At 42.0% G+C, this 18,639-nt stretch overlaps 1 protein-coding gene across 1 annotated transcript in view; it reads left to right on the top strand.

The window, feature by feature from the left end:
• The first annotated feature begins 719 nt into the window (after positions 1 to 719).
• Positions 720 to 18,639, top strand: part of sh3bp1 (SH3-domain binding protein 1) — a 22,542-nt gene continuing 4,622 nt past the window's right edge. Inside the window, exons 1-16 of the mRNA XM_071544040.1 lie at positions 720 to 994; positions 4,607 to 4,649; positions 6,483 to 6,587; positions 8,188 to 8,264; positions 8,413 to 8,524; positions 9,401 to 9,477; positions 9,592 to 9,679; positions 10,045 to 10,113; positions 10,920 to 11,010; positions 11,116 to 11,252; positions 14,784 to 14,895; positions 15,945 to 16,026; positions 16,107 to 16,187; positions 17,019 to 17,132; positions 18,004 to 18,101; positions 18,236 to 18,401. Of these exons, the coding sequence (XP_071400141.1) occupies positions 945 to 994; positions 4,607 to 4,649; positions 6,483 to 6,587; positions 8,188 to 8,264; positions 8,413 to 8,524; positions 9,401 to 9,477; positions 9,592 to 9,679; positions 10,045 to 10,113; positions 10,920 to 11,010; positions 11,116 to 11,252; positions 14,784 to 14,895; positions 15,945 to 16,026; positions 16,107 to 16,187; positions 17,019 to 17,132; positions 18,004 to 18,101; positions 18,236 to 18,401 (1,502 nt within the window). The 5' untranslated portion in view covers positions 720 to 944. The remainder of the gene's footprint in view (positions 995 to 4,606; positions 4,650 to 6,482; positions 6,588 to 8,187; positions 8,265 to 8,412; positions 8,525 to 9,400; positions 9,478 to 9,591; positions 9,680 to 10,044; positions 10,114 to 10,919; positions 11,011 to 11,115; positions 11,253 to 14,783; positions 14,896 to 15,944; positions 16,027 to 16,106; positions 16,188 to 17,018; positions 17,133 to 18,003; positions 18,102 to 18,235; positions 18,402 to 18,639) is intronic.

The raw sequence follows: 18,639 nt of genomic DNA, 5'->3' as shown, positions 1-18,639 counted from the left end.
ATCCAGAAACATTGCATAGTGAATTATGCGTCCTTCTGCTTATTAGATTCTACTTCCTGTCTGACATATATAATTTTAGAGAACAGGGAAAAAATCTAAATGTTCAAAATGTTCTCTCTCATCACCTCTCAACATCATCAAATGACAGATACACCCAAACGTGGAAGTAACTACTTATATTTACACAAGTTACTGTAAACTTCTTTGTGAACAGCCTGTCAGCAAAGAAGAGAAGAGTAATCTGGCTTTACTTTGCTTGTGCACTTTATTTTGTAATTGCCAAATTTTCCAATTAAGAATTTTGAATCTTGTACTTTTAAAATCACATGAAAAATATCACATCTAACAATGTTCTATTTTCTAAAAAAGTAACTAGCTTTTACTCTGAATGAGCTACCTTTTACTTTTACTTCAGTAGATTTTTACACCAGCACTTTTACTTCTACTTAAGTAAAATATCAGCAAAGTAACAGTACTTCTACTTGAGTAGGACAGTCTAGTACTTTTCCACCACTGGATACACCTCAAAAATCTCAGAGTTGCACCTAGTCACTGACACAGGGGATTTGCTTTCACCTCTGTGAATTAATACTGCGGTGTTGTGACTCTGTAGGTTAACTGTTAAGTCACCTTGTGACAACTAAAATCTCTCTCTCTCTTCCTCCTCCACAGCTGATACTTCATCTGCGGGACTTCCTCATTCGCTGGCTTGTGCGAGAAGTGACTGGGGCTTCACACACACACACTCCTGAAACGAGAACGAAAACTGACGACCAAAACACACACACACACACACAAAGGAAACCTTCCCACAGAGGCAGAGGACCGGCCCGTACCACTCCTTCCTGATGAAGTAGCAGCAGCAGCCGGCCCTGTGTGGACATTTCGGAGCAGGTTTCGGGGTCAGACGGGGTAGAGACTCTGGTTTGGACTCGGCTGCCAGCATGCTCAGGCAGTCTCTGAGCATCCTGAAGCAGCTCGGCTCTGTGGGGAAGTAAGTGACTCTCATTCAGTACTTCTCTTTTGGTTTGCCGTCTTCTTCTGGGGCATGAGTTTGGAGGATATTTTTGGAAAATATGGACTCAAAATTGGTGTGTTTTGGGGGTAAGACGTGATATTGGGCAAAATTAGACACCACAGAAGCCACATTTTTCACTCATGATCTTGTCAAGGCAAGAAATTATGGTGAATTTGTTCATTTTAGTTCATTTTAATGTATTGGTTTTAAAACCTGCTGCTGTATCGGCTCAAAATCCATCTACAGGGTTTTCCTCTGGATGTGAAGTATTGATCCCATGATGGAGAAAGGTCCGGAGGAGTGAGACATTTTAATTTCAATTTCAAAACTCATTCAAGGCCTCAAATTTTTCTCAAATCCACAGAATTTCAAGGGTTTTTCAAAGCCTGTTTGAACCCCAATGCATTATTATTACTTTTTGAAAACAGAGGATTTCATTTGTACACGATTTCATTTGAGCAGCTTGATATTCTGCTTTGAGGGAATCTCGATTCCTGCATTTCTTTGTGCCATGTTCTCCTTTTCATTACAAATGAAAGTGTTGTAAAAGTGTGTAAAAGTGGAATTTGAGAGTTGCTGCTGGTTTATTCTGAAAGTCGAGCACGCTGTTTGGGTTTTTGAGGGAAACCTCGTTGCGGTCGTCACGCTCCTCTGCCCTGGAAACAAGAAACGCCTTTTGTTACCGAGCTTTAGTACGCCTGAGTGGACAGACTGACAGAGAGACATGGTGCGTGTTGTTAATGTGATGTAGAGATTTGGTTTTCAGCCTGGGGGTCGGGACCCTCCAGGAGGTTGTGACATGATGATTTCTGGGATAGGAAAAAACATATTTCTTCTATAACAATGTGTTACCAATGTCATTTCAGCATCACGTCTATCCTTTAGCTCTCATACAGCCCAGGATCTTTTTGGGAATGTGTAGCCCAGTAATACATTACATTACATATTTAAACAATGCATAAATAGCTGTAAAAATATGCACTAGAGAAGTCCCTTTGTACAAGATAATGCTTTATTTCTGTAATGTACCCCAGAAGACCTCATCTAAGACAGAGACAATACTAAACTTTCACTTTTAAACCCTATGGAGCCTCATTTTGGCCTAGATGTCTGTAACCATTTGTCGTCTTTTAAATGGCTAATTGACTCAAGTGGGTTTTTTTCAGATTTTTCTCTTAATGTTTGCTCTTTTCTTGTGAAATACTGAATAGTTTTCAGCCTCCAGGCCTCCTCTGATAATCCAATGAAACGACCTGAAAAGGGAGAATCATTCTTTCGTTGGACTGCTCACCACTGTTCAGCACAATCTCAAGGTGTCATGAACCAAAAAGGTTGAGAACCACCGATCTAGAGTGTGTGTGTGTGTGTGTGCGTGTCTGTGTGTGTGTTTTTACGATTTCTAAAAAAGCACCTAACATTTGCAGCAGGGGGGATCCACACACCATCTTCACACACGCGGCTCCGCCCCGGCCTGGTGGTGTCGGTGCAGGCTGCAGTGTGTTTGCAGGCCGGCATGCTGCCTCCACCTCCACCTCTCCTCTCCTCTCCTCCTCTCCTCCTCTCCTCTGACTCATTCTGGTTTAATAATAAACCTTCACTGTGTGCATCTGCAGCAGAACGCGGCCGAGCTCAAACCGCCGCAGCACAGCAGCGCTTCCACACAATTCTCACTTTGTACAAACACCGACTTGTGTGACTTCTGATATGAGATAAACACACGCATGATGCACAGACACACACCACATGCAGACACACATACAGTATTTATATATACTGTATATAGGTATAGATTGGGGTTTCACCAATATGGGCTTTTGACATCTGATACCAATACTGATATTTTTGTATTGAAACTGGTGACAGATGGCTACCTTATCTTGATGTTATCTTTCCATTTTTCCATTTTTACTCCCCAAAATGACAAGTATTCAGTGTTTCCCCCAGAATTTTCTTTCTCATCTGGGTGGAAAAGCCTCTGAAACAGCACCCAGACCATCATGGGACACTAAAACTCTCCACTGAAACCAGCTAAAACTAAAAGCAGCACTTTTAGTACAGGGAGACCCCCCACCACGTGTTCATCGGTAGGGAAACTCTGGGATACATGAGGCCTTTAAACCTAGAATTAATTCACAAAAAAGAGTTGTTGAACAATTAGAAGAATAAATAAAATGTGCAAAGAAAATACACTTTCACTGTAGGTTTTACAGTTTTTCTGTAGCTGTGGTCAGGGAGGAACATCCATTATATCCTCAAACGGATATACCAGTCTAACCATAACCTAGATCTAGATATACACACACACACACACACACACACTTTTGTTTTGTGTCTAAAAGCATTCAAAACCTCTGCTCACATGCTCTGATGTAATTTCACTCTTAGGGGAACAAGAGAAGTTTTTGCCGCCACAACAGGAAAAGTTGAAATGAGAGTTGAGTGACAAAAAAAGGGGAACTGGCTTCGTGCTTCAAAGATGTTTGGGGATTTCTCCGTTTCTTCGGCTTTTCAAACGTCAGATGTCAGGCAGGTTCACTGCAGGAGAAGAAGAAACGACACCTTGGAGGTGCAGGAACTCATGTGACCCCATCGCGAACTGGGCTGGGCTTCCTGTGAGCTGGAAGACGCTCGCCGCTGAGAAGTTTGTTGTATTTCACTTCTCCTTCGATCTCCTTCCCTCCATTTTAAACAGCGTGGGGGGATGTTGCAGCAGAGAGAGAGAGAGAGAGAGAGAGAGAGAGGAGGGTTTGGTGTCTCGGCCCCTCCTCCCTCTCTCAGCGCTGGCACTGAGCTAAACCACAGCTGCCCACACACTCAGGTTTAGGACGATGATTTCATCTGACTTGTTTCACTCTGGCCTCAAAATGTCCCAAATATAACCAGCCAACAGTAATATTGAGAGTTTAGAGAGAAAGGGGAGTAAGTGACATTTTCCCACCGGCCTTGTTTCGCAGCCAACCTTTGTTCAAACCCACAGAACTTTTTTTATTAATTCTAGTCAAGATCCCAAGGTTTCCAAAGATACCAAACATGTCAGGCTGAATTACAGGGAAATGTGTATAAAATGATACACAAGACATCTAGATATTTTCCACTTGATGTAATGATGCAGCCATAAAAAATGGCATCTTGGGTTTGAATATTTCACTCAATTTAAGCAGCTGAATTTAATACAGAATATGGATGTGACTTGTTTTTTCTAACTTTGAAGCTACTTAAGAGGAAATGTAAGGAAATTTAGGTTGCAAGGGGTTAAATGATTATGTAATCTTTATTCAAAAAGGAAGATAGGAACCATTCATACTTTTAGAGAGATTAAGAGAAAATGTATTATATAAAAAGCTGTTGCAAATGCAGTTATGCCCTTTGTGCATCAAATTTAATGTATAGTTTTCACTTTAAATTTGTATACAATCACAAATGTGTCATTTTGACCGTCAGACAGAGCTCAACAAGGGCTTTATAACGAAATATGATACTCGTTTTTGGCCAAATATGTCACTCACGTCCCTCTATATGTGTATTTCTGACCCCAGACCTGCTGTTTGCCTGTTTCTTCACTAACCTCCTCAATGTAAACATCCGCAGGTCACAAGATGCCACCGAACTCCTCCATGAAGACCTGGTTACGGTGAGAGAGAGAGAGAGAGAGATAAATCTGCTTTTAAAACTACAATTTATGAATTAATTTTGCAGACTATAACAGAGTCAAAGAGAATTGTGTGTGTGGTTTTAGCTCTGTTCTTATTCTAGATCTAATTCAGACTTTATTGTCCTGTAAGCAGTGATGTAGTGGAGAGTAAAACCACCTGAACTCACTTTACCCTCCGTTTTAATCTGACATAAATCTTTATTATATGAAATTCACAGTGCACATCATAGTAAGGACTATCAACTGATGTAAGGTCTATTAGTATAGGGTCTTTTAGGGAAAATAAAGTAGGAATTCATATTTTTTCTAACAATATAATTTTTGTTTACCTTAATGCTGATCACCAGTTGCAGGTCATAGTTCACCACCTTGTTATTTACTGCATCGCTGCCCGTAACAGAATTTTTCCTTTCCAGAAAGGATTTACAATAAAACCACAGCATAAAACCACATCATTTAGTCACCACAGTTTCGAACAGACAGACAAACTGCAGCTGATAAAACCAGACAGCAAGTGAACATACCGGCTCTTCCCTGTCATGAGATGCTGAACGTTAAAAAGGGACGAGAAACTGGACTAAGATTATTAACTGTCACTCACAAACTTAACAGAGCTTCAGACAGCAACACATGACAGGAGTTGGAAACTAGTAACAGCTATAATAAACATCAGTTGCATCAACTTGTTTGTAACCAGCTGAAGTGGCACTATGTTAATTTGCATTGTCCCTATCAAAGAAACTAATAAATGCACAAACTCTGTTGCTGGTTGGCAGATCACAGTCACACAGCTGCTGTTTCCGGTCTGAGCTTCAGTGTGTCTGGAAAGAGACCAGACTGTCCTGCTCAAGTAGAAGTATTTTTACTTTGCTGATATTTTTTATCTTAAGTAGAAGTGAATGTACCGGTGTAAAAATCTACTGAAGTGAAAGTAAAAAGTAGCTCATTTAAAATGTCCTCAGAGTAAAAGTCACCGAGTTATTTTTTTTAGAAAGAAAACATTGTTAGATGATCTTTCCCATGTGATTCTAAAAAAACGAGAGGACAGAATTCAAACTAGATTCTTTTAATTAGAAAAGTAAACCCAGATTCCTCTTGTTACTGTGAATGGCTCCACAGTTTGTCAATTCACGTTGATCCAGTTTCTATTGCTGCTGGAGAGCCACAAAATTTATTTCAAAATTTAATTAGAGGAGAAACCTCTTGAGATGCACCATCTCGTTTTCGAGGGGGTCCTCAGGCACAAAACATAGAAGTTAACAACATATAAACAAAACAAAATACATAAATAATAATAATGATAATAAATTAAACAATCCAACGACACTAAACAATCAACATAGTAACATTTACAAGGAAACACACATAAGGGCTCTCACACCATCCCAAACCACACCCGCTACATCTGTTACAAGTGTCATCATACAAAAGAATGAACGAGAAATAAAATAAATGAGCAGACCAAATAACATTATGACAAAGTACCGAGTCTACTTATAAACTAAAAATGAAGGTAAATACAATCAAAAACAAGAGCAAGTAGATTTAAGGTGAACAAGCAAAGAAGTCTTGAAGTTATGGAAAGAAGTAATCGATCTAAATGAGTTAGGCAAATTATAAATTATAAAATCTGTCCTCTGTATTGTATGTGACTTAAAATGTAGTGAACCAAATACTTCAGTAAAAATGTACTTAAGTAAAAGTACTAATTACTGACTTTAAAAAATACTAGGAAAAAGTACAAATACACAAAACAGCTACTCAGTCACAGTAAAGTGTGTAAATGTAATGAAGTGTGTCTCTGTGGTCCAGGTGGAGCAGCGGGTGGAGCCGGCCAAGAAGGCGGCTCAGGTGCTGCACAAGAAGCTGCTGGGCTGCCTGCAGAGCCAGCCGGGCCTGGAGGCGGAGAAACGCATGGTACTGATCATCCTACTGCTGCCATGACGACTTGTCTGGAAACATCTGACTGGTTACTAAAAGACGTTATAGTACAGTTAGGCCCAGAAATATTTGGACAGTGACACAAGTTTTGTTATTTTAGCTGTTTACAAAAACATATTCAGGATACAGTTATATAATCAATATGGGCTTAAAGTGCAGACTCTCAGCTGTAATTTGAGAGTATTCACATCCAAATTGGAGGAAGGGTTTAGGAATTACAGCTCTTTAATATGTAGCCGCCTCTTTTTCAAGGGACCAAAAGTAATTGGACAAATTAACATTACCATAAGTAAAATGTTCATTTTTAATACTTTGTTGAGAATCCTTTGCAGGCAATGACTGCCTGAAGTCTGGAACCCATGGACATCACCAAACGCTGGGTTTCCTCCTTTGTGATGCTTTGCCAGGCCTTTACTGCAGCTGTCTTCAGTTGTTTCTTGTTTGTGGGTCTTTCTGCCTTAAGTTTTGTCTTGAGCAAGTGAAGTGCATGCTCCATCGGGTTGAGATCTGGTGATTGACTCGGTCATTGCAGAATGTTCCACTTCTTTGCCTTAAAAAACTCCTGGGTTGCTTTCGCAGTATGTTTTGGGTCATTGTCCATCTGTACTGTGAAGCGCCGTCCGATCAACTTCGCTGCATTTGGCTGAATCTGAGCAGAAAGTATATCCCTATACACTTCAGAATTCATCCGGCCGCTTCTGTCTTCTGTCACATCATCAGTAAACACTAGTGACCCAGTGCCATTGGAAGCCATGCATGCCCATGCCATCACACTGCCTCCACCATGTTTTACAGAAGATGTGGTGTGCTTTGGATCATGAGCTGTTCCAATTCTTCTCCATACTTTCTTCTTCCCATCATTCTGGTACAGGTTGATCTTAGTCTCATCTGTCCAAAGAATGCTGTTCCAGAACTGGGCTGGCTTCTTCAGATGTTTTTTGGCAAAGTCTAATCTGGCCTTTCTATTTTTGAGGCTGGTTAATGGTTTGCACCTTGTGGTGAACCCTCTGTATTTACTCTCATTAAGTCTTCTCTTTATGGTAGACTTAGATACTGATACACCTACTTCCTGGAGAGTGTTCTTCACTTGGGTGGATGTTGTGAAGGGTTTTTCTTCACCATGGAAAGGATCCTGGAAAGAGCCCATGCAGCCTTCTGAGTCAATTGTCCAATTACTTTATCGTCCCTTGAAAAAGAGGCTCAAAGGAGGAAACCCAGCGTTTGGTGATGTCCATGGGTTCCAGACTTCAGGCAGTCATTGCCTGCAAAGGATTCTCAACAAAGTATTAAAAATGAACATTTTACTTATGGTAATGTTAATTTGTCCAATTACTTTTGGTCCCTTGAAAAAGAGGCGGCTACATATTAAAGAGCTGTAATTCCTAAACCCTTCCTCCAATTTGGATGTGAATACTCTCAAATTACAGCTGAGAGTCTGCACTTTAAGCCCATATTGATTATATAACTGTATCCTGAATATGTTTTTGTAAACAGCTAAAATAACAAAACTTGTGTCGCTGTCCAAATATTTCTGGGCCTAACTGTATATCTTCCTCTGCATTCTCTCTCTCCTCAGAAAAAACTCCCTCTGATGCTGCTGTCCGTCAGCATGGCAGAAAGCCTCAAAGACTTTGATGCAGAATCCTCTATCAGGTGACAGGTTTGATCCACTTGCATCCATCCATCCACCAGTTCATCCATTGATCCATCCCTCCATCTCTCCCTCTGTGCTTCTTGACCTCTGACCCCTATTGATCATGCTGTGTGTGTGTGTGTGTGTGTGTGTGTGTGTGTGTGGCAGGAGGGTGCTGGAGATGTGCTGCTTCATGGAGAAGATGCTGGCCACCATGCTGGCCGACTTTGAGATGAAACTGGAGAAGGAAGTTCTGGAGCCGCTCAACAAGCTCAGCGAGGTGAAAATACGCTTCTGCAAATGTACTTCTGTGGACATACAGGGTTTAAAGTGGATACATACAGTCAGAGGTGGAAAGTAACAGTAATCGAGTAAGTACATTTACTCGAATACTGTACTTAAGTACAATTTTGAGGTACTTGTACTTTACTTGAGTATTACCATTTTATGCTACTTTATACTTATACTCCACTACATTTCAGAGGGAAATATTGTACTTTATTTGATATACTACCTTTATTTGATAACTTAAGTTACTAGTTACTTTGCAGATTCAGATTATTAATACAAAATATAATCAACTAATAAATTGTGATGTATTATTATAGATTACTGTAAGCTACCCAGCAGTGTATAAAGTAGTGGAAATCAGCCCCACCTTTTCCAGCTGCAACATTAAAGTGATGTTTACACATGAATGCATAAAAAATTATAATTCAATAATATAATATATAATGTATTATTCTGAAATGGGCCATTCTGCATAATGAGCACTTTTACTTTTGTTGCTTTAAGTACATTTTGATGCTAATACTTTTGTACTTCTACTTAAGTAACATTTTGAATGCAAGTATTTTTATACTGTGGTATTTCTACTTTTACTTCTTCCACCACTGCATACAGTACACGTCTACATAGGAAAAACATTTTGTACGCTCAAGTTTATATGGGATTACAAGTATGATTTTTCTGTTGAGAAGAACTAAACTAAACTAAACTTGAGAAGAATTAATGTATGGACACATCTACTGATTGGAAATAAAATGGCAAATAAAAAAATAAATGAATAAGAGCTCTAATCTCTAACCAAAATCGATGCTGTATATTCCATACACTAACTCAGCTAGTACTTTTTTATCCATGCTTTTCTTTTTAGGACGATTTACCAGAGATTCTCCGGAACAAGAAGCAGTTTGCCAAGCTCACTACAGACTGGCACAACGCACGAAACAGGTGGGTCAGCCTGTCTCACATCAGACGATTAGAGCGGTATTTCACAGCGTTTATCCAGCTAATTTTAAATATCACTTCTCTGTGTGTGTGTGTGTGTGTGTGTGTGTGTGTCAGGAGCCAGGCCAGCACAGGCCCCCAGGCCAAGCAGGACGGGCTCAGGGAGGAAGTGGAGGAGGCGTGGAGGAAGCTGGAGAACATCAAGGTACTTCACTGCTGGAGTGTCCATGAGCAAAACACTGAGCGTGTGTGTGTGTGTGTGTGTGTGTGAGAATTTCCAGACATCAATGAAGAATCAGATTCTTATTATTATCACACTAGTGTAAGGAGTTCTCTTAGATTTAGTGTTTGACTGTTTGACTTTGCAATCTTTGAAAGCAACACTCCTGCTCCAAGGCAAAATTTAATGAAACGCTGGTGTTTGATGATTAAATTATGCATTGGAGCAAGAGTGTGCGGCTTTCATCTTATCTTCAACATTTGGAGAGAGAAAGAGAGACAGTGTGTGTGTGTTTGCTCTCCTCATTGACTGCAGTCTTTAAACTGCCGTGCCTCTCTCTGTCTCTGTAGGATCAATACTCTGCTGATCTGTATCACTTCGCCACTAAAGAAGACGACTATGCTAACTACTTCATTCGCGTGAGTTGTATTCATGATGGTTTAACACTGTGTTGTATGTATTTCAGTCAGACTGTAGCTCTGTGTGCGTATGTCACTTTCAGAAGTGCTGACAAAGTAGAGTCCATGAAAACAATCCATAATTTGCTTCAATTATTTATTCTTTATCTTTTTTCTTTTTTCATAATTCAAGGAAACACTTTTTGCTTTTATTTCCTGGATTATGAAAAATGATAAAAGATTGAAACAGCTTGGTCTATGAGTGATTTTATGGACTTCATTAGGGTTTGACTGATATGTGTTTTTGAAGGCAGATACTTTACAGTTTTCTGTTTTTATGCCGAAAAATTACAAATATTCAGTGTTTTTTATTTAGAATTGTATTCTCATCAGGATGGAAAAGCCTCTGAAGCAGCATTTAGAGCATCATGGGACACTAAAACTCTCCAGTGAAACCCAGACTGATTCTTTTAGTGTCAGCAGCTCTTTAAGGCAGAGTGACCCACCACAACTATTCAATGGCAGGGAAACTCTGGGAGACATTACTGCCTTTAAATGAAGGATTCATTCACAGAAAAACAGTATTGAACAATTAAATCAATAAATACAACGTGCAAAGAAAAGTTAAGTTAATTTCAGGCTTTACAGACTGTTTTTCTGCTGCGATCAGAGAGGAACCTCCATCATATCAGCCATGGACGACAGTTGATATTTAATAAGCGGCCTATATTGGCAAACCGGTATATTGGTCTAACTCTAGACTACAATATATGTCTTTCAGCCTCGTATGAACAGTAAATTCACCTCACTCGTCTCTCCCACCACAGCTGCTGGAGCTGCAGGCAGAGCACCACAAACACTCACACGAGTTCCTGGACAGAAACATCAGCGAGCTCAAAGAGAACCACAGTCAAAAAGGTGAACTTCTCAGTCTCTATGCATTCTTCTTCTTCTTCTTCTTCTTCTTCTTACTGGTATGAATGACAAGCTGTAATATTTCCCCTGTGTTTTTGTGTGCCACAGAGCCGCTGGCGAGCCTGTCCAAGCAGAAGGTGTACGGGGAGCCGCTGCTGTCCCACCTGACTCAGAGCGACAGAGAAATCGCCACACCGATCCAGGAGTGTGTTCACATGCTGCTGACGACCGGCATGAGGGAGGAGGTAGGAGTGAGCGGGGAGGGGAGGGGAGTCCGGGGTTCACACTCTCACTCTCTCACGACTCAGTATGATGTGTGAGAGGATTTTGTTTGTGAAGTGTTGTGTTTGTGGTCACGGTTTAGAGCAAGTAAGCACTGAAAGGCTCGGATTTACAGAGGTGTCGTTCCTGTAAATATGACCCATTAAAGGATAAGGCTGGTGTTTTTTTAACGCATTGCTTACCGTCAACAAATCCTATGAAAATAACAAAATCAGCAATGCGTTTGCTCTACTCCCGTTACTTTCTGACTTCCCACGTACCGTTTTTAGCCGTCAACCCGGAAGTCACTGGCTCCAATTGAAAGCTAAAAACCTTGAAATACAGCTCACAAAGACATAGGCCCCCTTTACACCTTGCATTAAAATGCGTTTTGGCTGATCGGATTGCAATCGGATAGTGCTTGACCACATGAAAGTACAGGTGTAAATGCACCCGAGACGCATTGAGGATTGCGATTGCGATCCGATCGGCCAAACCACCTCCGGAGGTGGTCAGGGACGCATTGTGACCACACTGAACACAAGTGTAAATGTAATTGCGTTGTCAATCCACATACAACAACTACGTGGGTGGAAATACGTAATCGCGCGCAACTGTTCCAAACCAGCGAGGTAGCAGCCATTAGCCATTTAGCGAGCTAAGCTACTAGCAAGAAAGCAGCAAGAAAGCTATGGATATTCAAGACACTCGTGGATGGAGTCAGGACGAGACCAAGTGTCTGCTTTTAATTTGGTCCGACGAAAGTATACAAGCGAAACTTGGCAATTCATATCACCAAGTTTAAGTCCATACAATAGCGCAGCTTCACGGATGGCTACAATCTTTTTCTTTTTTTGGACCCGCACAAACGAGAGGAGGATGTGACGTTCGGTTGTTTGAGCAGTTGTTTGACAGAGCGATCGGATCTCAATCGGATCTCAATGTGGACACTGGAGACACATATTAATACCAGGTGTAAATGTAATCAGGTTAAATCATATCTAGATACAATCTGGATATGAGACGCATTTAAATGCAAGGTGTAAAGGGAGTCTATAGTGTCAATTTTAAAAATCGCTAACTGTTACCACGAAAAGTCAGGCTGTTGTAGTTATTACCAAATCAAATTTTTTTATGGGAACAAATTCTTCATTACGCCGGGGACTATTTTCGGTGCTAGAGCGGAGCAGCGGCATGGCTCATTGACGGGTTTTTAATCGTTTTTTTAATACAATGGAGTTCTATGGCTGCTGGGACATGGCTTCATTGGGCACCGGCTACATGGACGAGACTTGTTGGCAAAACAAAATCACTGCTGATTTTTTATTTGTTGATGGTAAGCAATGCATTAAAAAACACCGGCCTTATCCTTTAAGGAACATAGAGGTTGGTTCCTATGCTGGAATGTGGTAAATCCCATTAAAGGTAGAGAGGTCCGTTCCTATACTGGAGTACGATAAAATAATATTTCTATTTTCCTTACTTACTTAGTAGTTTCTTTTTTTAATGCAAATTTACGAGACTGTTTTCTGTTTTAATTTCTGTCTTTTTGAGTTTGCTTGAAAATTTTGCTTTTGCTTGTGGTTGTTTTAATCCTTTTATTTTATGTAAAGCACTTTGAGTTGCATTCTTAGTATTATTATTCTCATTTTCCTATTCTGTGCTACTTGACGTTACCTTTCCTCGTCTACCTCCCTCCTCTCAATGCTTCCTGACTTCTGGTGTCTTGGACTGTTTCCTGCCTATATAAACACATAAAAAAGTTATTTTATTGATTGTGGTTAGTTGCAGATGGTTAATTTTCTACCCAGCACTACAAATGTAAGGGATTTCACCTGTAGAAAGCTGTTGGATGCTGTTGGGGGTTGTTGGATGTTGAACGGTTTAGTGCAGATAGATCTACATCTCTGTCCATCCTTTTAAGCAACTCTTTATTATTTTATATTTGGAAAGATATATACCCTCTTTCTTGTCTATTTTGGTTTGGTTTTGGTCTTGAATAGGACTCGATTTGCTCTGGTTTCAATCTTAACTCGGTCTCGACCCCCTTTGAACCCGGCCTTAGCTCAACCTCGACTGGATCCGGTCTTGGAATTGACTTGGACTCAACCGAGATTGTGTTGACTGCAGCTCTGCCACTGTCCCTACCTCCGTCCTTATCTCACTCTTCCACTTCATCACTCTTTCCCTCCCCAACTTCTCACTCATTGCCCTCTCTCCCTCCCTCTCTCCCTCTCCCTCCCTCTGCCTTTCCCTCTCCCTCTCCTCTCTCTCTCTCTCTCTCCTCTCTCCCTCTCCCTCCCTCTGCCTTTCCCTCTCCCTCTCCCTCTCGCTCTCCCTCTCCCTCCCTCTGCCTTTCCCTCTCTCTCTCTCTCTCTCCCTCTCCCTCCCTTTCCCTCTCCCTCTCCCTCTCCCTCTCCCTCTCCCTCTCCCTCTCCCTGTCTCCCTCTCCCTCTCCGTCTCTCCCTCTCCCTCTCTCCCTCCCTCTCCCTGTCTCCCTCTCCCTCTCCCTCTCTCTCCCTCTCCCTCTCTCCCTCCCTCTCCCTGTCTCACTCTCCCTCTCTCCCTCTCCCCCTCCCTCTCCCTGTCTCCCTCTCACTCTCCCTCTCTCCCTCTCCCCCTCCCTCTCCCTCTCCCACTCCCACTCCCTCTCCCTCTCCCTCTCCCTCTCTCTCCCTCTCCCTCTCTCCCTCCCTCTCCCTGTCTCACTCTCCCTCTCTCCCTCTCCCCCTCCCTCTCCCTGTCTCCCTCTCACTCTCCCTCTCTCCCTCTCCCTGTCTCCCTCTCCCTCTCCGTCTCTCCCTCTCCCTCTCTCCCTCCCTCTCCCTGTCTCACTCTCCCTCTCTCCCTCTCCCCCTCCCTCTCCCTGTCTCCCTCTCACTCTCCCTCTCTCCCTCTCCCCCTCCCTCTCCCTGTCTCCCTCTCCCTCTCCGTCTCTCCCTCTCTCCCTCTCCCTCTCTCCCTCCCTCTCCCTGTCTCCCTCTCCCTCTCCGTCTCTCCCTCTCTCCCTCCCTCTCCCTGTCTCCCTCTCCCACTCCCTCTCCCTCTCCCTCTCCCTCTCCCTCTCTCCCTCCCTCTCCCTGTCTCCCTCTCCCTCTCACTCTCCCTCTCTCCCTCTCCCCCTCCCTCTCCCTGTCTCCCTCTCCCTCTCACTCTCCCTCTCCGTCTCTCCCTCTCCCTCTCTCCCTCCCTCTCCCTGTCTCCCTCCCCCTCTCCCTCCCTCTCCCTCTCCCTCTCCCTCTCTCCCTCCCTCTCCCCCTCTCTCTCCCTGTCTCCCTCTCCCTCCCTCTCCCTCTCCCTCTCCCTCTCCCTCTCTCCCTCCCTCTCCCCCTCTCTCTCCCTCTCCTTCCCTCTCCCTCTCCCTCCCTCTCTCTCTCCCTCTCACTCATCACCCTCTCACTCATCTCCCTCTCACTCATCACCCTCTCACTCATCTCCCTCTCACTCATCACCCTCTCACTCATCTCCCTCTCACTCATCACCCTCTCACTCATCACCCTCTCCCTCTGCCTCAGGGTTTGTTTCGACTTGCAGCAGCAGCCTCAGTGGTGAAGAGGCTGAAGTCTTGTCTGGATGGAGGAGTGGTGGACTACAGCGAGTTCAGAACAGACCCTCACGCTGTGGCAGGTAAGAAAGGGGGGAGGGGTGTGAGACAAGGTTATTATAGTTTTGCATTTTTCATTACTTTTTATTTTTATTTTGTTTTGACTGTTTGTTTGCAATTTCAGTTTAGTTTTAATTAGTTTTTAAAGTGGGTTTAGTTTAGTTTTTATTTTTTGAGAATGCTTAGTTTTAGTTTAGTTTTTATTAGTTTCAGTGTTAGTTTTAGTCTTTTTTTGTAATATGGGGTATTTGTCAGGGGTGAGATTCAAAAATTCAATATACTACGCTTATGAAAACTAAAGATTTTCTCTATAATTTTTGTATATTTTAGTTAGTTTTGTAAACACACAATACAGTTTCAGTTAGTTATCGTTTTTTTGCAAAGCCTCATTTTTATTTTTATTTCAGTTAACAAAAAAAATTTTTCACACCTAGTTTTCGTTATTTCGTTAGTTTTCATTAACAATAATAACCTTGGTGTGAGAGGTAGGAACCAGGAAGCCAGGAAGAGGAAGTGAAGTCTTGATAGAACGGGAGAAATTAAATTAAAAATCTAAAGCCAGTGGTGAACAGTTCACTCAAAGAATGATTTTCCCTTTTCAGGTCGTTTCATTTGATTATCAGAGGAGGCCTAGTGGCTGAAAACTATTCGATATTTCACAAGAAAAAGACAAAAAAATGAGAAAAATCTGAAAAGATAGCATAGCGAAATTTTTTCCTCTCCCACAAATTATCTTGTTGAGAACCACTGTGTTAAATAATCTAATGGTTCAAAACTGTAATTGGGCCAAATTCACTGGAGCATCTTGCACCAATCATGTGCCGACTGCTTTTGTCCACTTCTGATTGGTGGAGCTGACTACAGGCTTCAGCATCTTTTAATTGAATTAAATTTAAATGAGTTGTTAAAAAGAGAGGAAGAAATGACAAGATGTGCCTGCTTGAAATACTATGGTAGTTTGGGTTGTCAGTTCCTGGGAGAGTATAAATATTAGAGTAATATTCTATTCTAAAGATACAGAAATACCCATCCTGCTGTGATATTGGATGTTTCTCTCTGTGTGTTGTGGCAGGAGCTTTGAAGTGTTACCTGCGAGAACTTCCTGAACCTCTATTGACCTTTGAACTCTACAACGATTGGTTTAAAGCAGCGGGGTGTGTATTATCTCTATACTCTATATTTTACCTGTTTCAAGTCTGCTGGTTTCTTACGTTTGATTTGTTTCTGCCTGTAGGGAAAAAGAACTGACAGAGAAACTGGAGCAGTTCAGAGTATTGCTGAAGAAGCTGCCGCCCGAAAACTACAACAATCTCAGGTGTGTATTCATCTGTCTGGAATAACCTGCATTTATAACGACTATAGAAGATCACATCCCTCTTTTTCTCTCTGTTTTGCTGTTTCTGATTTGATGGAAACAACATATTGCTGCAGTCGGGTGAAAACCTTCTAGCTCCAAAATGTTTCAGGAATGAAGAAAAACAGCCTTGTATTTCACTTGACCACCAAGCACTTTAGAGTTTATCCAATGGGTTTTTAAGGGCGTTCATAAGCCCAAGGGTTATATGGATCAGTGGTGGAAGAAGTATTCTGATCCTTTACTTAAGTAAAAGTACCAATACAGCAATGTAAAAATACAATAAAAAATCATACTTAAGTAAAAGTACATAAGTATTAGCAGCAAAATGTAGTTAAAGTATTAAAGTAAAAGTAGTGGTTTGGTCCCTCTGACTGATATTTTATTATATATGACATTATTAGATTATTAATACTGAAGCATCAGTGTGTAAGCAACATGTTACTGTTGTAGCTGCTGGAGGTGGAGCTAGTTTGAACTACTTTATATACAGTTAGCTAGTTTAGTCCAGTGGTTCCCAACCTAGGGGTCGGGCCCCTCCAAAGGGTCACCAGATAAATCTGAGGGGTCGTGAGATGATTAATGGGAGAGGAAAGAAGAAAAAACAAAGTTCTGATACACAAATCTGTTTTCAGTTTTTGGACTTTTTCTCTAATCTTTGTAGTGTTAGTCCAATGCTCGACCAATGGGACCACAAACCCTCTCAAATCCTTTTTCATCCAACTGTTTAATCCTCCATGATTCACTTCCTCGTTTACCCACCCAACTTTGCTCCTCCCTCCTCCTGTTCAGGTACCTGGTCCAGTTCTTGTCTCTCCTGTCTGAGCAGCAGGCTGTCAACAGGATGACTCCCAGTAACATCGCCATCGTCCTGGGACCCAACCTGCTGTGGCCTCGTGCTGAAGGGTGGGTACTGATGGGTACTGACCGCTACTGACCACTACTGACCAGCTACAGCCTCTGTCTTTCCCCGTCTTGCTGCACTACCATTCTCCATTCACTCACTTCCTCTGCCCTCTCTCTTCCTCTTCCTCTTTCATCATCTTGCATCCCTGTACAAAGCAGATGAGTATTCGTGACTTATTTCATGAACCAGATCTGCTAGTCACATGAAACTAAACCACAGCATCCTGTCAACAGACAGACCTGTGAAACACCTCCGTAGTCTCAAACTGGCCTAATGCTTCTGTCGCAATTTGGAGTTTTATACAAATATTTCTCAGCGGCAGAAATAATCTCATTGGTTGAGTTAAACCTCAGTGGGCGGAGCCAAAGAACAGCGTTTTTTCTGGCTAAGTAACATTAGACTGAAGCCCAGTCAAAAGGGCAAGAGGTAAAAATGAAGGAAGCTAATATGAAGCCTCTTGCTACTAATGCAATCTACCTATTAAGTTATCTAGGTTAGCTAGTTAGCCTAGCTGACCTTCCAGTTCAAAGTAGCCATATTAGCCTATAGCTATCTAGGCAAGCTAGTTAGCTAGCTGCTGACCTTCAACATCATGATGCCATGATAATGAATGAATGAAAAAAAAGAAGTCATTGCCCTTTCTATTTCCTATTTATATTTTGATCTGAGTTCTTTCTTTGCCATTCCAGTTAGTTGGTTCTTTGGCTCCGCCCACTGAGGTTTAACTCAACCAATGAGAATATTTCTGCCTCCAGAGCAGCTCTGCCTCTGAGAAATGTCTGTACATCTGTGCTCTGTCCATATTTTCTTCAATCTAACCCTCATATGTCCTGTTTCTTTCCTTTCTCTGTCCATACCTCTGTCTCTCAGGGAGGCCGCTCTTTTCGACATGGCGGCCGCCTCTTCAGTCCAGGTGGTGACGGTGATTGAGCCTCTTATTCAGCACAGCTCCAGCCTTTTCCCAGAAGGTACACAGACACATAACATGTAATATGTCATTTATATGTGTGTCAAGGTGGGTTTTCAAATGTAATGCCTCAGCCTGTCTGGTGCAGCGCTGTTATAAAGTTGCTGAAAGTTCTTGTCTCTTTTTTTTCTTCAGACGTTTGCTTTGAGATCCCTGAGCTTCCAGACAGCCCAGATTCGACCCAGTCTGTTCCCGCTGCCCATTCTCTGGTGTCAGAGAAGGAGAAACTGAGCAGAACGACCTCCTCTTCCTCCACAGCCTCCTCTTCCTCTTATCACTCTGCCCTCTCCAAGACAAACAGGTACAGCTCAGTAAGGAAACTACATCAGCGTAGAACCCCAAATCATCATTAGCTGTATTGATAACACGTGGATTTTGTTTCAATTTGGTGAATAGGTGATCATAACAGACACCAGAATTTAATTTGGGCAAATAGGGTGAATCTATGGCGCCTTGATTAGTGGGGATGGGATATTCTTCTCTGTTGTAGCCCAAATTTGGGGTTTAGGTTGATAAGATGGGTGTATTTTTACATAAAC

The sequence above is a fragment of the Centroberyx affinis genome, unplaced genomic scaffold, assembly GCF_046629955.1.
Source record: "Centroberyx affinis isolate AG114_WGS23_722 - 3 ecotype Tasmania unplaced genomic scaffold, CSIRO-AGI_Caff_v1 ptg004439l_1, whole genome shotgun sequence".
Classification (NCBI taxonomy): Eukaryota; Metazoa; Chordata; class Actinopteri; order Beryciformes; family Berycidae; genus Centroberyx; species Centroberyx affinis.
Note: the sequence above shows the minus strand (reverse complement) of the source record. Positions and strands in the feature narration are given on the sequence as shown.